General features: G+C 50.0%; 2 protein-coding genes across 7 annotated transcripts in view; one reads left to right on the top strand and one right to left on the bottom strand.

Annotated features, from left to right (window-relative positions):
* Positions 1–1,043: 1,043 nt before the first annotated feature.
* Positions 1,044–6,760, top strand: IL24 (interleukin 24). Of its 4 annotated transcripts, none has more exons than XM_024751031.1 (6): positions 1,044–1,213; positions 2,563–2,761; positions 3,855–3,917; positions 4,799–4,957; positions 5,419–5,490; positions 6,392–6,760. In XM_024751031.1, the coding sequence occupies exons 2-6, from the start codon at positions 2,591–2,593 to the stop codon at positions 6,473–6,475; spliced, it is 549 nt and encodes a 182-aa protein (XP_024606799.1). In that variant the 5' UTR covers positions 1,044–1,213; positions 2,563–2,590; the 3' UTR covers positions 6,476–6,760. The 4 variants fall into 4 exon arrangements, 2 of the variants coding, with proteins under 2 accessions (XP_024606799.1, XP_024606798.1); XM_024751030.1 differs by having other exon boundaries at positions 5,416–5,490; XR_003003917.1 differs by having other exon boundaries at positions 4,799–5,490; positions 6,392–6,447.
* Positions 6,761–6,905: 145 nt separating this feature from the next.
* Positions 6,906–20,706, bottom strand: part of FCMR (Fc mu receptor) — a 14,946-nt gene continuing 1,145 nt past the window's right edge. The window contains exons 2-8 of one of the 3 annotated variants that reach the window (XM_024751028.1): positions 14,247–14,579; positions 13,367–13,549; positions 12,184–12,406; positions 11,897–12,033; positions 11,396–11,572; positions 11,078–11,136; positions 6,906–8,856 (exon numbers count right to left, since the gene is read on the bottom strand). In XM_024751028.1, coding sequence (XP_024606796.1) covers positions 8,680–8,856; positions 11,078–11,136; positions 11,396–11,572; positions 11,897–12,033; positions 12,184–12,406; positions 13,367–13,549; positions 14,247–14,579 — 1,289 coding nt within the window. In that variant the 3' untranslated portion in view covers positions 6,906–8,679. Of the gene's footprint in view, positions 8,857–11,077; positions 11,137–11,395; positions 11,573–11,896; positions 12,034–12,183; positions 12,407–13,366; positions 13,550–14,246; positions 14,583–20,706 lie in introns of all 3 variants that reach the window. The other 2 variants (XM_024751027.1, XM_024751029.1) reach the window with 2 other exon arrangements.

The raw sequence follows: 20,706 nt of genomic DNA, 5'->3' as shown, positions 1-20,706 counted from the left end.
TCTGCCCCTCATTCTACAACCAGAGAACTGAAGGGTGAGTGCCTTGCTAGTTAGACACATGGCCAGGTCTCTCTCTTTTTTTTTTTTTTTTGTGGTACGCGGGCCTCTCACTGTTGTGGCCTCTCCCATTGCGGAGCACAGGCTCCGGACGCGCAGGCTCAGCGACCATGGCTCACGGGCCCAGCCGCTCCGTGGCACGTGGGATCTTCCCGGACCGGGGCACGAACCCGTGTCCCCTGCATCGGCAGGCGGACCCTCAACCACTGCGCCACCAGGGAAGCCCGAGGCCAGGTCTCTTGATGGCACTGGTGTTCCTGATGCTGCACTGACGCATCCCCTGGGTAACCCCAGGCAGAGCAGCACCGTTGAGGCTAGACCACTAGCACACCAGGGCTCCCAGCCTTCCAGACCTGGCCATGCACAGCAGCTTCCTTATTCTACTTGAACCTGAGAAGGGGCACATTTTGGTTGAGTGATTATACACCTGGGTGGCTGTATGTCAGGAAACACTCCTAAAATTCTTGTCCCTGACCGATTAAAGGAGAAGCATATCTTGGCCATCCTTGGCCTCTGGGTTACGGTTGCATCATTAAACAGGGCTTAATTATTGAGTGATTCTAGCAGTAAGGAGACTAGTGTACTCTGTACAGTAATAATTGGTTTACCTGTGTATAGGGGTTACAAAGCACCTCTGTGACACTTTCGCATTTACTCCTTACGCCTGCCCTCTGAGGGTGGCGGGATGGGTTTTTGTTTGTTTGCTTGTTTTAATTTTATGGATGCAGAAACTGAGGCTTGAGGTAGCTAGACACCCTGCCCCTGGCACACCGACAGTGGCAGAGCTAGAACTCAGACCCAGGTATCACCTCACCTCAGAGGCTGCTTTCTCCATTGCCCCATTGTCTCAGAGTGAAGGGTGACTAGGCAGTGAAGCAATTCTGTAGGAAAGCATGACCAATTTCCCTTTCTCCACCTCCCTCTTCTTCCTCTGCCCCTCCCCCGCAGCCCCCATATATAGGAAGCTCCACAAAGCCTGGCTTGCCTATGCACCTTTACTTTTGAAGCTGCTTCCATAGCGGGAACAGGAGCCTTCCATTCACAGTTGCACCCTGATCGCTGAATGGTAGGGGTGCCTGCCCAACCCTCTTCCTCTACAACAGGAACCAGCCACCTCTAAACAGCAAACCCTCAAGCATCACTTCTAGGACCTGAGGTGAGTGATGGGAGAGTCTTGAGTACTTGGCTTTGAAGCCTTACACTGACCGCAGCCCTACTGGGAATGGGAGCTGGGGGATGGCAGAAGTCAACTTTTCCAGTGTTTATGTAAGGGTGAGATATACCGTGAGGCTGAGCTGCTTTCTGGGGTTTAACACCCAGAAGAATTTAGGTTGGAGGAGAGGAAGGCCAGGAGGATTATGAGGCCTAGAGATGAATTTGCAAGACAGGCTGCAGATCCTGTGGAATTTGAAAGAAGGGTATGGAAAGACTGTGAGTGAGAGGCTGAAGCACAGAGCTGCATGACAGGACAATGGGTGCTGGTTCTGGGCCCACTTCTCTGGCCCATGTGTTGGCAGGCACTCCAGAGACAGGCCTTCTCCCCGCTTCCTGCCCAGTTTAGGGGTGGAAGACTGAGCGTCCTCAGGTGTGAGACCAGGGCCAGGAGAAAGAAAGGGAGGGAGGGACTGAGCTCTGAGGAAAGAAGGAAGGAAGAAAAGCAAAGGACAAAGAAATTAGGGAGAAGAAATCTCTGCATACGATTATGATAGACAGACAATGGGGTTCCCTTCCTCTGGCTTGGGGCTCTTCACAGAGTCTTTCAGTGGAAGGTTTTAAAGGTGATTCCTCTGGAAATCTGATTCCTCCACTTGTTCAGTTACCTGAAAATTTAATTCTTAGAGTCAAGAGCCAGTCCGTCAGTTGAGGTGGCATAGTGAGTATGTGACCGTAACCTATCAATCAGCTAGTCCTTCCCTGTGGGTCAGGATTAAACCCACGGCTCCTCATGAGTCGGAGGTGGCCTTCTCCGGGAAGAGGGGAGGAAGACCTGTCCACGTGTGCCCGGTGACTTAAGGGCAGAACTCAGACAGGCAAACGCCTAGTTAAGCTCTCTATCCTGCTGAGTTTGGGCTCCCTATACGAGTTCTTTGGCACATTGTAAAAGAGTGAAGAAACGGCACTCCTCATTTCTTCACTCTTTTTGGTCAAATTCTGACTAGCAGGTTGTTGACTAGAGTTGACTGTAACAGAGCAAGGAAGGAGGTGCAGGGGGTGTGTGTGTGACATGGATTGGCGGGGTGGGGGTGGGGGTGGCGCAGATAGTGGGAAAGCCAGATCAATGGGTATGAGACCGAGGGGCAGAAAGAACCTTGCCCCACCCCAGGGCACCTCAGCAAGGCCACATGTTTGAATTATTCTAACACCGGGAACCCACTCTAGTTTCAGGTTTCCCATCTGTGTGTCCCCGAGGCTGGCCAAGGCAGAGCCAAGGAGCATTACTCTGGGGTGTACCCCTCCTGGGGCAGAGGGCCTGCCTCAGAGGGATGCCTCCCTTTCTTCCAGCAGGATCGCCCCGGTCCTTCCTCTGCTGCAGATGGGCTCTCCTGTGCGCATGGCTGCCCTTCCCTGCCTGAGTCTGATCCTGCTTTTCTGGAGCCAGGGGCCAGGGGTCCGGGGCCAAGAATTCCAATTTGGGCCCTGCCAAGTAGAAGGGGTAGTTCTTCAGGAACTGTGGGAAGCGTTCCAGGCCATGAAGGACATTGTGGTGAGTGAAGCGCTGTTCTGAAGCCAGCCGTGGGGGTGATTCTAGGCAGAGGAGAATATTTTATGATTGTGGAGCCTTTTGCAGCATGACCATCATTTTCCTATCTAGGAACTTAGTGAAATCAGACGTATCCCAAGTCTGCATTTCCTCTTGCCCTTGGGGAAACCGAGGCTCAGAAAGATGTGGCCAGTCTGTAGGAAAAGAAACACAGCCCACGAGGAATAAAGAAGGAAGCCCGATTCATTTGAGCTTCATCTATGTCCCAGGGTTACATGAGACTCCACCAGTGGGAAGTCATGGGAAATCCTTCGAGACCCACCAGAGTTTTCACCTACTGCTTTGCCAGCTCCTACTATCCTGTTCCCACCTGCTTAGGCCTTGAGTAAAGGTCGAAGAATGTTTAATGCTGAGCTGGGAAAGAATGGTTAATAGAGCTTGTGACATGTAGTCCTTAAAGGACAATCCACATGCAAGGCAGAAAGAAGGAGTTGATGACGCAGCTAGGGAAGAGGGGAGGGTGCTGCGTTGGAGACAGGGCACCTATGTATGATCTTGACCTTGAAACCAACCCCGTACAGCAACCCCTACCTTCGCCCCCATCAGTTTCCTTATTTGCACAATGAGGAGGTGGGATAAAGGAGCTCTAAAACTCCTTCCTCTCAAGCATTGTTTGGCTCAACACTCAAGAACTGGGATGAGTGGTGGGCTGCAGGGGAAGTTCCAAGGGCAGCCCCCCGACCTGCCCCAGAATATGGGGGTAACATCTCATTCCTTGTGGTTCTTAAACCACATGGGCTTATTTCTCCCTGCCTCAAGTGACCAAAGGGATCAAACAGGTCCCTCATCAAAGCTCTAAGAGCTCCTGGGATTCCATCTGCCCCTGGGGGCCAAGATTGGTGATTTTCTGGGCCTGGAACCTTGTACCCCTACCCCAGGGGCCAGCTCAGCATGGCCTTTCCTGGGTCCTCCCTCTGGCCTCTGAGATCTCACAGACTGGATAGATTTAGGGGTCTGGGGAAGCGGCGTGTATTTGCAAGGTCGGTTTCTAAGCTGACCCCCAACCTGGAGACATCTGTTCTTTCTTTTCCCAAAGCAAGCTCAGGATAATATCACGAGCGTCCAGCTGCTGCGGAAGGAGGTTCTGCAGAATGTCTCGGTAATCAGATGCTGGGGAAGGATGGTGCCTCCTCTGGGTGGCTGGTCTTCTATGGGTGACGCTGAGGGGTTGTCTAGGGGAGGCTGACAGAGGACTTCACTCCTGCCCTGGGCTGAGCCTGCACAGGACACGGCTTGGTAGTGAGCCAGAGAAGTAATATCTGGGGTTGTCATCTCAGTATCTGGGGTATGTGAACATGTGGCATGAGGAGAGGGGCGGGGATTGAGGCTTGTAAACCTCTGTCTCCATTTAGCCAGAGTTGCCATCAATCTAGATTTCTCTTTCGCTTTTGTTGGCCCAGTGAGCATGTACTTAGGCCACTTCCATGCCCCTGCTTTTTTCTCACCTGTTACTCATCACCCATCTAGGCAGTGAGCAGAGACAACTGAGCCCTGATCCCTGAGAGATGCTGAGCTTCCCTCTGTGGCACTTCAGAGGGCCAGTGTGCAATCCCTGTGCTCAGGGATACTTAGTTTTCTTTTCTCCTCATTTCTTCTCCTTCCAAGACTTTTCCCTGCCAACTCTCAACCAATCAAGATCTGGTGCTTTTCAAGGTCCATCACCGCCCAGAGCTATTAGAGAGGCCATGTGGTATAGAAGAAAGAATACTAACCAGATGGGAGTCAGGAGTCCTGGGGGCTAGGCTGTGTCTGCTACTGACCGGCCATGGGACCCTGGGTGAGTCCCTTCTTTCTGGGTCTGCGGTTCCTCCTGTCAAACAAAGGGGCCTGGAGGCTCCTTAAGATCTAACATTTATCAGCATCTCCTAGAGGATTGCTGCCTCTACTGTGCTTATCTTGCCTTGCATGGCACGTGAGTGGTTCATCCAGGACTGGGGTGGGCAGAGGCCTTGGCTCCGCAATGACCCCACCCCTCCCCAGGAGGATGAAAGCTGCTACCTCATCCATGCCCTGCTGGAGTTCTACTTGAACACCGTCTTCAAAAACTACCGCGATAAGGCAGTTGAATTCGGGATCCTGAAGTCATTCTCTACTCTGGCCAACAACTTTATTGTCATCGTGTCCAAACTGCAACCCAGTGTGAGTAGAACAAAGCTGGGACTGAGGCCCACAGGAAATGCTACGTTTTCAGAAGACTCGTCTTCCCTTATTTGGCCCTGGCTTTTATTCCACGACAGGGAGCTGCAGGTGTCATGGAAAAGAGCACAGGCTCTGGGCACCAGCAGTTCCGCGCTCAAATCAAGGTCTGCTTCTAACCAACTGGGTGTCCATTGGCAAGGTGGTCCACCTCTCTGAGCTTTGGTTTTCTTATCTATAAAATGCTGATAATCACCCCTACGTGGCAAGACTACTGTGAGAATTAAAGGACACAGTCCCTGCTGCATGGTGGGAGTTCAGCATTGGCTACCTTGGGGACGCGGGATTTGGAGTTGTCCTCTTAGGCCTTGGGCACCCCTCCGGCGTCATTAGGAAGGAGTGGGAGGCAGCTTGCCTCCGCTCCTACCCGACACTTGGCACACTTTTTTTCTGTTATCCAGCAGGAAAAGGAGATGTTTTCCATCAGTGAGAGTGCACACAGACGGTTTCTGCTGTTCCAGCAAGCATTTAAACAGGTAATCAAAGCCAGGAATGGAGAGGTGCCCAGCTGGAAGTAGACTAGCCTGAAGTGTCACACGGTTGTTCCTCAGGGACCGAGTGCCAGAATCCAGTGCAGCTGACTCCACCTGGCTGGCCCCAAAGCCACCGGGCTTAGCACAGCTGTAGCTGCGTCAGTTGCCATGTCCTCTGCATAAATACCACAAATGGCAGCCTAGTTTTCTGCCAGTTTTCAAGTTAAAGTGCTATTATATTTCCCTACAAGACGATTTCACTACCAAGGACATTCCCAAGGGAGAGTTTTCTGGGTACTTGAGGTGGGCGATTGGAGTCAGAAGTGAGGGGGAAGGAAGGGAGAACCCCCGAGCACAACACACATTGCGTGTTTTCCATGATGTTCAAAGGGTCTAGTCTGTGAAAAAGAATTACGGGAATTATGTTGCCTTTTCCTAAATTAAGACAACAAAGAAAATTCGCATTTCATACCCAGCTCCCCCACGAAGCAAATACAATTTTGATCACTTTTTGAGGAACAGATACCCCAGTTTATAAATAAATGGTGAAGAGCAATAATATACAAGGGAAAGGGGCCACCTGGGCCTCAGTTTCCTCATCTGCACAGTGGGCTCAGGGAATGGACAGGATCCACCCTGCGCTGGGATTCTGATTCTTAGTGTCAGGGACTCCAGATGCTTTTCCCTTGCTCCTTATCCGTTGCCACTCACCAACCCATCTGTCCTCAGCTCCGAAGCAGACAACACTCATAGACGGGGAATAATTGATGGGTAGGTGACTTTGTCAGAGGCCATCCCAAAGGGGACTCAGCTCATGATGTGGAGTCAGACCGGGTTCAGGGATCGGAAGGAAACCTATTCTTGTGGCTAACGTGACAGATCTTCAACTCTCCTTTCCCTTTAGTTGGACAGAGAAGCAGCTGTGACCAAAGCCTTTGGAGAAGTGGACATTCTCTTGACCTGGATGGAGAACTTCTACCAGGTCTGAAGGCCTAGGCCAGGATACCCTCCTCGTTCTCTGTGTCATTTCAAACAAGCGTTCCTCCCCATGATGTTCTCTGGGTGCTTCACATCCTTGACAATGGGCCCCATCCTTGGCACAGGCTTAACCTCAAAGACTTCATTCTTTTTTTTTTTTTTGCGGTACGCGGGCCTCTCACTGTTGTGGCCTCTCCCGTTGCGGAGCACAGGCTCTGGACGCGCAGGCTCAGCGGCCATGGCTCACGGGCCCAGCCGCTCCGCAGCACGTGGGATCCTCCCGGACTGGGGCACGAACCAGTGTCCCCTGCATCGGCAGGCGGACTCTCAACCACTGTGCCACCAGGGAAGCCCAAGACTTCATTCTTTAAGGGACCCCAACAACAGTCGTGGAAGGTTCCCTCGGGTGCTGTGAATAACCTACAAAGCATATTCCTATATTTATTACAACGCTATTTAATTCCTATCAGTGTTTTAACCGATGCCTTATTTATTTGTCAGAATGAAAGTTCTGTGAAGGCAGCAAAGACAGTGCCCCATGCTTCTCTCTGATCCTCCACAATCTTTGCCACCACGTGGGGTAGAGGATGGGTGCTCAGTAAATGCTTAATTGGATTTTTTTAAACCTGTCTTTGAATTGTTGAGGAACAATGAGGGATGTTGGGATGTGAAGTTGAACTTTAGGGCATGGAAATCACATTGTCATGACACCTGCAGGGGTCATACGCAGAGCACTGGGACGAGGGTGAGGGCACTGGTTTGAAATATAAATGATAAAAGATATAATGCAGGGGGTGTGCCCAGAACAAAGCAGACTCTCCCTAAACACTGCATTTCTTGCCCACACTCCCCACCTCACTCCCACCATCCCTGCCCCTTGGGTACTCTCTCTCTTATCCTACTCATTCGTCCCTTATCTGCCACTTGGGAGGGTGCCAGCGTCAAGCTGACCTCGTGGATGGTGCCATCATACCTGGATGACAGGTGTGATGGTGGTGCGAATATAATTTAGGGTTAGGTTAGGGTTAGGGTTATGTGTTATCCCATCTGTGATGACATTCCCTGCTCATAAAAAGCAGGCACCTCGGGAACCTTTCCTTTCTATCACTGGACCAGTGCCCAGAGAAGCTGAGTTGTGTGTCTGGGAAAGGCCTTCTTCCTAAAAGCAAGACGGGACATTCTCTAGCCTCAAGCTTTGACTGAACTTTGTAGTTGATTGCAATCCAAACATATAATGTCTGCCTAACTCTGCCCTTGTACAGAACACTCAAGAGGATGAATGTACGTAGGAGGTGGGATGTCTCTTCTTCCATGACGTGAGTTCTCTTGCAGAACAACTGGCCTTCCAGGAATCCCATATCCTTGTTCTACCCCACCTGGCTATAAGCCACCAGGACTGGCAAAGAGAAGAGGTGCATTTCTGAAAGCAGAGAGATGTAATGGCTTTGGATAGCTCAAATAGACCAAGGTTAAGATAAGTGCACACATTTCAGTGCATGGAAGAAGGATAAATAGATGACAAAAACTATTCTATTTCTGAAAGAGGGTGAATGCTGGAGTCAGGGTACTTAGGTGTATCAAGGGAGGAAGACTTAGAGTAAAGAGGGTATCCACATATATCACCAGCACTAACAAGCATGGTTCTGAAAATTTACAACCCTTCATCACATCAAAATAAATTGCCCTCAGAGGACTCTAGACCATAGGACTCCAGACAAATAGAAGATCACTAGTAAATGCCAGCCCTAAGATCTGGGCAAAGAGGTTGTAAGGGGTGTTTCATAACAAGGTCCCTTCCTAGCTCAGGGCCGAAGCATGTCCTCACAAAGAAGTTCAGGCACCTTCTACTGGTGGGAAACCCAAGACCGAGAAGGGCTTTCAAAGCAACAGCTATGCCTAGGCTCCAGTCCAAGGCCATGTGGTCTAGATCCAGGGCAGCAAAGACCATGTGATCAAAGACACTCTGCAAATCCCACAGCCTGTTGCATGGCTTGGAAAGGAAGCAAGTGGCATCAGGACAAATGCTCTGCATTCCCGGAGCCCACCTGAAAACCACAGGGGGCTGCAAAAGTGTCCAGGAAGAACTGGGGGAGGGGGGACTGAGCAGTGCTCAGGGCAAACAAGACAGGGATGAGACTCGAGGTGGGACGTGGGAGTAATGAGGGTTCTGAAAACGGATGGAGCGGGTGTTGGAAACCAGCAGAGAGACGAGACTCATTGGCACCAAGGTCTGGGCCCAGGGGGACAGCTGGAGAGCTGAGTCAGGCAGGGAATATTGACGTAGTCATCGGAATGCGTGTCCTCCATCTTGGCAGCAGGCTGGTGGTAGAAGCTCACATATTCACAGCTGATCTTCACAGCTGGGGCATGGAGCCAGGGAGTTTCCGACACCTGGGAACAACCGGAGAAGCATCACTGGATCTGGGTAGGGTGACTGTAGCATCGACAGCAGGCAATGGGGTGGGGTGAAACACAGAGGTGGTTGAGCTCCATCAGGTGGCTCAGCCCTGGGGATTTTCAGGGTGGCGTCTCAACCCCAAATAACTGGAAAACACTTAGATCTAATGTGACAGGAAATGCCTTAAACGGGGCTCAGACTAAAATCATGTGACTAAGCATGGGTCTGAAGGAGAACCAGCTGCCGGAGGAGTTTCCCCTCTGGGATTAGATGATGTGACTTGTGGAATAAATATGCATCTTCTCAGGGAGTTATCAGAAGTAGCATGAGTCATCCTCTGCACCTCCATAGGGCTTTTATTCCATGGAGAGCTTGTGACGTGACATGACAGTGCATTCCAGGAAGGAGCCGGCTGGTGAAGCAGAGGAAGGTGGCAGGCCATGTGGAACTCCACTTCCCCAGAAAGAAAGTTCGGGACCATCTGCCTTCAGGACGGATCAGTTCTTGGAGGGCAGGGCTATGCCATGACTCTAACACGGCACAACTATTGTAACATCCACCCAGGGAGGCTGCAGCAGGGAAAGTCACACATTTTTGACACAAGCGCTGAGAACCAGAAGTTCAGCCCCCTGAACATAGTAGGCGCTGAGTAAGTGCTCACTGAAAGGAGCTGTTACTTTCTGTACTTTGCCAGAGAGGGAATGAGCAGCAGCTTGCTTCAAAAATATTATCTCCCACTGCCTGTTACAGTTCATCATTTGAGATTTATTTGGCTTAAAAAATTTTAAAAAGTCACTCCTTGTGAAGGCTTAAAATAGTCATTAATCATAGGCACCTTGTTGTCAACTTGCTCCATCAAGATTCTTATCCCTGCTAGTGGGAATGTGAGTTTCAAGCAGGGAAGAAGGGTAAAATTTGAGCAAGGTACTGGGCCAGGTGAGGGCATGTGTGGTCACAGAGCAGCTCCAGAGAAAAGGGCTGAGGTAAGTGTAGAATAGATGGGCACCGCTGGACCTACCTAAGCTACTGTGAACCTTCTCCAGCAGGGCTGAGGGCAAGCTCAAGAAGCTGGGCATGATGGGGGCAGAGCTGTTGCTTGTTGCCAGGCATCACTCTCCCCTTTGTAGCAAGGCACGGTTACCGAGCCAGGGATACATTATTCAGCCTCCCTTGAAGGCAGGTGTGACCACGTGACTAAACTGTGCCCAGTGGGATGCAGGTAGAAGTGATGTGTGAAGTTTCAGGGTCATGTTCTTAAAAAAGCAACTTTCTCTTTCTTCCTCCCATGCGCTGGGATGCAGACATGGTGCTGGTGATTGAGCATTGACCGCGGACAGATGGACGCGGCAAGACTCCAGGGGATGGTGCAGCAACAGGCAGAAGGCATTTGAGTCCCTGGATGACCCCATGGCTCAGGCCACCTCCTCCTGGCTACCTGCCTTTGCTTCAGAGGAAAATAGGCTTCCAGGTTGTGGGCCGTGGTTTAGGGTTTGCTGCATTAGCTTAGCCTACCCCCTAATTAAATCAGGGAAACTTGCCACACTTAGTTTTTACTGGTTCCTGAAGTAATAATGTTTCTGCTATGGTAGGCTGCTTTAGAGAATAAAATGAATAGTTTAAAGGTTTTTCACACATCTGCCAAATGGCCATCAATAGAAAGATGAGAAGAAAAAAAAAGAAAGAAAGATGAGTTCCCTATGTCCAAACCTAGATTTCAAGAGGAATATTCTTCATCCAAAGTGTTTAATCTTATCTACGTCTCTAGGCCAGGCTTAACTGCCTTCAGTGATGGGTAAACAACCTCCTCTCATCTTCGAGGGCTTACTAGAAAGTACTTCCTCATATTAAGGTGAAACTGGGTAACTTCCACCCCCTTAAGATCACCTAGAAATCGAATCTTTTCCACATGAAAGCCCTTCACGTATTTGTAGAGGTACCATCTATCATCCTCTACTAAGCTCCCATTTATCCCATGAGAAATGCTTGGCTAAAAGCCGTGTAACTAAGTCTACCACAATTGTTGCGTACTACTACTGACACCATCAAAGGAGGAAACTGATACTAGTTCCCAGACTCAGGGCCCAGGGAGCCGCTGCGAAAGCCCCCGCCCTCCAGCTAAGCCGAAGCTCCACCGATTGCGCTCGGGTCCAAGCCCAGGTCTGGGGCCGCCCATTAGGGCCGCAGCTGCCAATCAGGGGGCGGGGCGGAGCTTACCTGCGGCGGGGCTGGGGGCGCCAATGCTCCGGGGCCTGGGAGAGGTGCCGCCCCTTCACCTAATAGGAACCGGGAGGGCCGACATGAGGGCGGGGCCGAGGATCCAGCCCCACCCGCAGCTCTGCCGGAAACCCTGGGGAGGAGGAGCCGGCCGCGCTGCACGCGGCTATTGTGGAGACGGGTTTTTCTGGTTCACCCTCTGCGCCGCGCAGTGTCTGCTGCTCCAGCTCGCACGCCCGGCCCGCCCCGCTCTCACCCCAGCCCGCCTCCCTCTCCCCGCGACCTGTCCCGCTCTCCCCCATCTGCCCGCCTGCTCACCAGCAGCGTCCACCCCCCGAGGGCGCCGAGGGCAGGCGCTGTAGACGTTGTTTTGGGTGCGTGGCCGCTGCGACACGCGTGGCCGCTGTGACACGCGTGGCCGCTGTGACAGGGGCCGCTGTGAGGCCTCCAGGGCGCGCATCCTCACGGCCAGTCGGCGGACCCGTCTGGAGAGAGCTTCTCGGTAAAGCCACAGGGAAGGAGAGAGGAAGAGGGCGTCAGAGGCCCATGGGCACCCCCTCCCAGTCTTAGAAAACTAAAGGCTGTCTGTTTCCCTGGTGTTTGGCAATGTCTGACATGTGGGTGCTTACTGAAGACCAAAGGGCCTAGGCCGCGCTCCTCCCCGCCCCCATTTCCAGACCATTGAGCCCCGTGCCACGTTCCCCACACTCCAGGCTGCTCATCTAAAGCTCCTGAGTGTCCCCGGGAGGTCAGAGGGATCTGAATGCGCTGGGATTTGGGGGAAGCTCGGCTCTCCGAAACTTAGCCTGGCGCCCTCACCTTTCCTCCTTTGAATAACCCTCTTCGCCACCAGCCCCAGAAGTGCCAGCAGGATGAGACCCAGGATGGTGGGGGTCAGGATGTAGAAGCCTTGATCTTCCATCCCAGACACGGGGCCTGGGCCGTGGTTGAGTGAACTGAGGAGGGAAGGAGGGGGAGAGAGAAGGGAGAGGTCAGGAAGGGAGGGGGTTAAGGCAGCAGGCAAGTGGCCAACTTTTTTGGAGGTAGCTCACAAGTTTGTCCCTTTGTTAACAGAATTCTCGCCCTGGACGGTGCAGGCCTCTTACCTCTGCCTGTGAAGCCTGGTTTGGCGGTTGTAGCTGGCCGTCTGGAGCCTGAGCAGTTCCTCCTGTGCTGAGGTTTTTGAGGCTGTGGCAGATGGCAGGAGGGTGGTGGGCTGGGCAGTTGCTACTGAAGATGCCCTGTAAACTCGAGGGCGGTGGGTGATTGAGGTGGTGGGGGAGGCATGGTGTGCTGGAGGGGCCTCGGTCCTTTGAGCTGGTGTGGTTACTACAGAAGACAGCAGGAAGAAACTCTAGTCTCCAGCAGCCTTGGGCCAACCATTTCTTTCCAGAGCACATGCTTCCCTTTTACCTAGACTACCTTTGTTCTCACAGTCCTTGTCACCTGAAATGCCTCCTGAGCATGCCATCTGCATCTAGTACGTTCTGTCTATATTTGCTTCAAACTCCATTTCCTACAGGAAGTCTTCCCTGACTTCCCAGGCAGAAGAGCTTGCGCTCCTCTAAGCATGGACAAAACCTTGTTTGTAGTTCAATTCCCACTCTGCCTTGTTTTGTATCTATGTGCTTGTCTATTCTCCCCCATCCCACACCTGTCAGTCACAACCTTGAGTATACAGTGAGCTCAGTTACACGATCCCTCTCTCAATGGCCAGCAGTCTTTTAGTGCAACAATATTCAATTAATGTATCTACCTCACAGGGCAGATGTGAGGATGTGATGTAACTATTGCATGTCAAAATGCATTTAAGACAGGAAAATGGTATAGAAATGTAAAAGTATCATTAGTATAATCGTGATTGATCTTGTTATTGTAAAATAGAGCTGTTAAATCAGTATGCCAGCAAATGGAAGACAGCCCTATGGGGAGCAGGAAGCAGGAGGACCTCTGGCTGGGAAACGTCTGCCCAGTCTTGGTTTCCCCGCAGTCATTCATAAAAGAGCTAGATTTTGTGAATGGAGCACAAACTTCATTACATGTGGTGCCACCTGGTGGTGATGGGTCATTTCTGCAACGAGTGCCAAGTGTACGGGCTGAAGGATGGGCTTGAAAGACTTGGAATGCAGATCTCAGGGAGGTACCCCCTCCTAAGGCAGGGAAATACACATCTGAGACGCAGCTCTGCTCTGCCAACCATCCTACGAGCTGAATATATTCCCCCTCCTCCATTTTCACAATGCCACAGAATCTCCCCCACCTCCCCTCCCCTACCTTTGGGGAACTGACCTTTGGATATGAATTCCAAAGAGCTGGCATGTTCAGGCATCTGGAACCAAAGAGGCATGTGCATTTGGAGAAATCTGTTAAACCATGCTGGAGGCTCAGGCAGTGGCTCTTCTTCCCAGAAAGGCCCGTAATCTACCGGAGGCAAGAGGAGTCCATTGGTGGTCTCTAGGACGAGACTGAGGCCTGGGGAAGGGACCGCTGCTATGAGCTGAGGCTGACTCAGCTAGGGCAGATGGCAGTGAGGGGATGAGGGCAGGGAAAAGAAAAATAACCAGGCTGGGGGCTTCCCTGACAGAAATCCTCTTTCACCCTAACCCCGTCGGCATTCCCTGCAAAGCCATCGGAGACCATTGGGAATCTAGGTTGTTGAATTAGTGCTGTGTATGTCTGAGGAAGTCAGTGGAGAAAAGAAAAAAGGAAGGATTCGGGAGACATAAAGAAAGGATCAGATCATAAAGTAACAAATTTGGCCATCAACTGTGAAAAATGATTGTCTTTCCTTTATATTTATCCCTGGTATCTCTCATGGGACAATTATGGTAATAATTATGTCCTTTTGCTTCCAATTTCCTTCAGTCTCAGAGCCCCTCCTCAATCTCACCCCACACTCGCCTTGTGCCCTGGGTAGGATGAGTAAAATACCACACAAGGAGAGCACCTATCCTGTCTCTTTCATACAGTTTAGATAGAAAATTTGGTGGACCGTGAAGTTCATTGACTCTATGAGGCTTCAACTCTACAGATCCCAATTCCTACTGGACTTGCTAATATGGGAATAGTGTAAGAGTGTGGGGACTGCTGCAGTCCCATTGTTGTCCCAGCCTTCCTGAGTGGAAACGTTTTCTGGGTGGCCAGAGCCTCCATCGTGTGGGGCACCTACCACTGTGAACAGACAGGGTGACCTGCTGGGTCTTGCCACGGTCTGTGTCCATGCCTGCCCCACAGGCATAGACCCCGCTGTCACTCTCGACCAGCTCTGTCATCTCCACCAGGAACAGATTCCTGTCTGGACACAGCTCCAGTGTGACTCGATTCTTGAATTCCTTCTTGACGAAGTTCCTGTTGGACACCACGGTGGTGCATCCTCCAGACGCAACAATTGTCCGGCACAGATATATCCTCACATGCATTTCAGGAAGCGGGCACTCGATGACAACGGATCCTCCCAGCATTCCCTCCACCTTTACTTCTGGAACGACCCTCAGGGCTCCAGCTACTGCAGGGAGAGGGAGTTAATGTAGAGGAAGCCCCAGCCCCAGCCCCATCCCCAACTCCAGCCCTGTTTCCAACCCAGGCCCCAGCCCAGCCTCACACTCATCCCTACTTCCAACTCCATCCCCATTCGCAGCCCAAGCCTCAGCCAGCCCTGAGCCTCAGCCCTCTCATGATCTCTAGCCCTGGCTGCATCCTCAGTCTCTTCCCATCCCCAACCCTATTTATATTCTTGGCCCAGCTCTATGTCCATCCCTAGCCCTATGCCCAAGGCTGAGTCTCTCCCCAGCCCAAGCCTTAATGTAATCCTCAGCCTTGTTACCAAACCTGAACCCATATGGGCCCAGACATCAACCCCCTGAAAATACAGTCAAAGCTACTACCCCACTCCAGGGGGAGGTAATGTGCCACAGTGATCCCCCCAACCAGCCCATGATCCCTGAGTGACTTCAGGGTGGTGTCGGGAGGCACGGTACAATTTGCTCCAATGGGTTTTCTGTCTAGTTTTGTTTTGCTCAGATCCATCCAACCAATCAAAACAAGCATTCACCTCCAGTTTTTTTATTCAATAATTCAACAAGTATCAGTTGAATGCCTTTCATGTGATAAGGTGCCCGGCATCCCTCCCTCACAGAACGAATCATTTATTGAATGATACAAATGGACGGCCACTATGTGACAGCAGAGTATAGTAAATCCCATGGCGTAGATACACAGAGCTCCTTGGGAGCAGCAAGCAGGGGCGCCTGATCCAGTCCTGCCGCAGAGGATGATATAATTTGAGGAAGGCTTTCTGGAAGACGTGCTGTGTAAGTTGTGACCTGAAGGACTGGGTGTGGACGGCAACTCAGAGAATGATGGTGTTGTCTTCACTGAGGAAGGGAACCCAGAAGGAAACAAGGGTATATTTGAGTGTGTGTGCACATTGTATGTGCATTGGGGGTGGTGTGGAGCACGGTGGAATAAAAGGTGTGGTTTCTGAGTCCCTGACATCAAAAAGCTCATGCTTTGGCTGAGAGAAGGCAGGTCTAAGCTGGAGAAGAAAGTAAGTCCAAGTATGATTAATTGTCAGCTAACTGGGTCCCAATAAGTGTCTGTATATTTCTGGGAAGACAATTCGGAGGATGAAATGTGTGTGGGGGGAGGGAGCTGTGGACTAGGGTGGAGGAGAGACCCTTCTAGACAGTGAGAACCACCCCCAAAAAGGCTGGGACAGGAGAGAGAACATGGCATGTTCATGAGGTGGGGAGGGATGTTCACAAACTTCCTGAAATTCATCCATAGAGCAAACATTAAGAATAGCTCTAGGACTTCCCTGGTGGTACAGTGGTTAAGAATCCACCTGCCAATGCAGGGGACACTGGTTCGAGCCCTGATCAGGGAGGATCCCACATGCTGCAAGCAACTAAGCCCGTACGCCACAACTACTGAGACTGTGTGCCACAACTACTGAAGCCCATGCACCTAGAATGCATGCTCCGCAACAAGAGAAGCCACCACAGTGAGAAGCCCGTGCACTGCAACAAAGAGTAACTCCCAACTCACCGCAACTAGAGAAAGCCCACGCACAGCAACGAAGACCCAATGCAGCCAAAGGTAAATTAAAAAAAAAAAAAAAAGATTCTCTTTTAAAAAAAAAAAAAAAAGATTCTCTTTTAAAAAAAAAAAAAAAAGATTCTCTTTTAAAAAAAAAAAAAAAAGATTCTCTTTTAAAAAAAAAAAAAAAAGATTCTCTTTTAAAAAAAAAAAAAAAAGATTCTCTTTTAAAAAAAAAAAAAAAAGATTCTCTTTTAAAAAAAAAAAAAAAAGATTCTCTTTTAAAAAAAAAAAAAAAAGATTCTCTTTTAAAAAAAAAAAAAAAAAGATTCTCTCTTTAAAAAAAAAAAGAATAGCTCCAAGGAGTCAAGGAAAGAAGTGGGACTGGAGCCTCCTAGATGAGCAGAGAGAGTGGAGGAGGATGTTCTGAGGAGAGGGAAGAACATGGACAACAGAAACAACCATGGGAACATGAGATGGGGGTAGAGGAGGCTAGAGAGGGGCTAGCTGGGGACATTTACAGGAGTATGTTAAGATCTGAAAGTGTAGCTGGTAAGTGTGGTGGGGAGAAGAGGGGCCCACCAGACACGTATGATCTGACATGGAAACCCTTCATGAATAACCCAACACTGCTTTAAATCCCCTGGAAACAGACGTGTGAGGTAGCCCTGTGACTGGAACGTGCCAGTGGAAGGGTGACCCATCAAAGGACAAACACCCAACCAAGGGGATAGGTGAATCCCCTGTATGTCCAGAAGGACCATACCTGTGTGTAAAGCCCAGCACCTGAGAATGAGCGTGCAAACATTTTTGGACCAACCCAGCCAGAAAAGGGCACGCCTGCTGCTTTCTCAAGGGTGAGATGCTGTAAAACGGGCAGGCGCAAGACAGAGCAGAGAGGGGTCATCACCTGTGCAGATGCCTCCAGTGGCCTCTCTCTGCTCAGCGATGAGCTGCTGGTAACCCCCTGGCTTGCCCAGATCCTCTGTTATGGACTGTATGTTTGTATCTCCCCAAAATTCATGTGTTGAAACTCCAACCCCCAAAGTGATGGTATTACGAGGTGGGGCCTTTGGAAGGTAAGTAGGGTTAGATGAGGTCATGAGGATGCAGCCCTCATAATGGGATTAGTGTCCTTGTTCTCTCCATGTGCACAAGAAGAGACCATGTGAGCACACAGGGAGATGGCTGCAAACCAGGAAGAGGGCCCTCACAGAGAATCATGTCTGCCAGCACCTTGATCTAGGACTTCTAGTTTCCTGAACTGTGAGAAATAAATGTCTGTTATTTAAGCTACGCAGTCTATGGTATTTTGTTACAGCAGCTGGAGCTGACTAAGACATCCTTATCATGCAAACTTTGGATGCATGAAGCACAAGGAAAGCTGCTGGGTACACTGAACTCTGGTCCCAAGGAAGCACTAATGGGTGAGATGAAAATGACCAGATGCCGTTCTTCTTGGAGTTCATAGTAGCTTCTAACCAAAAGCAGATTTCCCAAGTAGAAAAAAAAGATAGATATAACCTCCAGGTTTAGAACTTAGGCACAGTGTGCATAAGACCCCTTTGGGGGAACTTGCTAGGATACAGATAACCTGGTCCTGCCCTTAAGCAATGTGATTATATCTGCTTAGGATGGGGCCTATGGATCTGCATTCTTAGATAAGCATCCCAGGTGCCCTTGACTTTTTGCAATTCTGGACCCCTTAACTACATTTCCAAATGATTCAGGGGAAAAAAGAAAGGGGTGGGAGAAGGTATCTAAAGGAACCAAGCTGTTTAATATTGACATTTTAGAGAGGCTGCTAACTAAGTGTCATTAATCTTTAAGTTGGTGATTTGATTTTCAGTGGTGATGGTAGGGGAAAGGGATATATGTAGCTTAAAAAGTCACTCTCAACATATAGTTGGATATAAATATCCAATTTGGAACATGGAAAAAATCTTTTTTTTCATAATGCAAAATAAGGTAAAGGCCCCCAAGGCCTTGGCTGGTGGCCGTGCTCTGGGAACAGACTTTGGATTCCGTGTAGCAGTGATTTTCTAGGTGGGAAGATCGATGAGGACCCTATCAACTCAAGTCACAGCAGAATCTCTGGAAGAAGGGAGCTGACCTGAGAGTTTTATGTTTATCCAATGGAGCGTGGATTTTTTTAAAAGCATGGGACGCATCCTATGCTCCTTCCCACTTCTGCCCACACTAACCTGTGTGTGTCTGGGCCCGCTGTCTGCCCTCGGCCCAGTCGCTGTGGATGGAGTGTCCCCCTCCTCTCAAAAGCCAGTCCTGTCACCTTTATCCTGAATCCATGCCATCACCTTCTTTAGAGCATGTCTTCTGCGATCACCCCCTTTCTCTGTCTGTCTCACTGGTTCTTCTCCTCCAGCATTGCATGGCTTACACACACGCCCTGATATGGCCCATATTGGAAAAACCCTTGGTCGACTTCTCCCCTCCCCTTCAGCTGCCACCCCTCTTCTGTTCACTTTCTCAAAATCACTGAATCCACTCCTCCAACTCCCGATTCCTCTTCCACCTATATCTGTCAGAAGTATGGCTCCAGTATTCCGCTGAAACTGCTCCGGTCAAGGTCACCAAAACTTTCCTTGTTGCCATGTTGGATGGTCACTTCTTTATCCTTTTTTTTCTTGCTCTCCTGGGAGCATTTGGTGGAATTGAGCCTTCCTGCCTTGAAATGCTTTCCTCTCCTGGCTTCCCCGACATTACACTCTCAATGACTGTTCCTTTGCAATCTCCTGACTTATCTCTCCTTATCTGTTCACTTTAGTTCTCCTCCTCCTCCCTTCCTTCCTTCCCCTTCTCTATCAGCATTGGGCCTGACGCTGGGCCTGTTCTCTTCTCTGTCCTCCTTGCTTCCCCCCACACTAGCTCATTTGCTTCCATGGCTTTTAATACCAGCTCTATATAGATCTCACCATAATATGGATCTCCAGTCTTGTCTTTACCTCTGGGCTCCAGACTTGCCTTTTTGACACCTGCTCTTGCACTTCACTCAAACATATAAGATATTTTCCAGACTTAAATGGCAAAAACAAACAAACAAAACCCTCTTGATTTCTCTTCCAAAGCCTGTTCCTTCACAAGCTGTTCCCATCTCCAAAAATAGCACCAACATCTGTCCAAGTGCTGAAGCCCCAAAGTCATCCCCATATTAAAGAATCAAGAATAAATTTTAGGTATGCGTATGTGTACTGGGTCACAGCATCAAGTGTATGTATTATTATTATTATGGGTCAAGGTAAAAAAAGTTTGAAAGTGTATACCCTATGCTACTGCCTTGCTTTATTATGGAACTCCACTTAGGGCCCCAGGCGATGTGGCCTATAGTCTGTGCCTCATGCACTGGGCTCTGGGACCAGGACCACCCCCACATTTGCAGGACCTGGGGCAGGAATACAAATAAGACCCAAGTATCATACGTCTAAATATTTTTCAGTTAATTATCAGGCTAAAAAACTGTTGAATAAATTATCCCCCTATCTTGACAAATTTACACACTCCTTGGATGTCCACTCTAATACATGGCTATGCAGGGAAAAATGGCTCCAAGTTTCCTGCCTCTATCCTCTGGCCTCTCTCCTTTCTGTTCTCATCCCTGGCTCCTGCCCACTCCACAATGGTCCTGGTACATACATGGGGGATGACCCAGCTTGCGTGTACAAGCTCCATCCATCTCCTTCCCAAACAGCCACCTGTAGCCACCCTTTTGTAGGTCAAGGGGTCACCCTAGGACAGAAGACCCAGGATAGAATCTCACACAGTCATTGAAGGTGGTTCCAGAGACATTTGGACAGGGAATTTGAGGTCTAGAAGAGGGGGTGTGGGTGTGGGCTTGGAGTAGGCACATCCTTTTGGGCCTTGAACGCCTCACCCTGTGGAGATGGGCACAAGTGGAGAAGGACCAGGCCCAGAGCAAGGACACCTCTGGCTAGAAGGGTCAGATTGCTCAGGACAGACTGCAGGGGTACAATTTAGGTACCCTTCACTCCTAGACATTTTCCACGTCTACCCAATCCCTCTTCCCTCTCAGGTCTAAGTTTAGTTAACCATCCACTGTGATCACCTATGTCCTACCACCTCTCACAGAGTCTGTTTCATTAAAACTTCATTCCCTTGGGTTTTTAGGGATTTCCAATATTTGATTCAAAGATTTGACTTTCTTCCAAACTCCAGCCATTACAAAGAAAGCAAGTATGAATAAAAAACAACTTTGACCCCCAAGAAGCTTACCATTGAATCAATAAAATAAGGTGGACACACCTTGAGCTACAATACAAGGTAGAATGGGGTCAGCTACTGGGGTTCAGAAGAGGGGCCTGTGGAACATGTACGAGAAAGTGGAGGTTGAGATGGGATTTGAAGGACCCATAAATGGTGGAGGTGAGTGGAAGGCTATTCCCGGCAGTGGGAATGGCATGAGCAAGGGCATGGTGGCAGGAAAGTCTAGCACATGTTCAAAGAGGTGTCCCACTGGCTGGAGGTTAGGAAAGTACAGGGGAGTATGATAAGCTCAGAGTATAAAAGGGGAGGCCAAGAGCTCCCCTGATGGCACAGTGGTTGAGAGTCCACCTGCC

This window comes from Neophocaena asiaeorientalis, unplaced genomic scaffold (assembly GCF_003031525.2).
Source record: "Neophocaena asiaeorientalis asiaeorientalis breed wild unplaced genomic scaffold, Neophocaena_asiaeorientalis_V1.1 scaffold67, whole genome shotgun sequence".
In the NCBI taxonomy this organism is placed as follows: Eukaryota; Metazoa; Chordata; class Mammalia; order Artiodactyla; family Phocoenidae; genus Neophocaena; species Neophocaena asiaeorientalis.
The sequence above is the reverse complement of the archived record's forward strand: the minus strand, read 5'-3'. Positions and strand labels throughout refer to the sequence as shown.

Excerpts from the sequence above, each read along its gene's own strand:
- IL24 (XM_024751030.1), top strand. The coding sequence starts at position 2,591 with ATGGGCTCTCCTGTGCGCATGGCTGCCCTTCCCTGCCTGAGTCTGATC. Across the intron at positions 2,762-3,854 it reads AGGCCATGAAGGACATTGTG|CAAGCTCAGGATAATATCAC; the intron begins GTGAGTGAAGCG and ends CTTTTCCCAAAG. Across the intron at positions 5,491-6,391 it reads TCCAGCAAGCATTTAAACAG|TTGGACAGAGAAGCAGCTGT; the intron begins GTAATCAAAGCC and ends CTTTCCCTTTAG.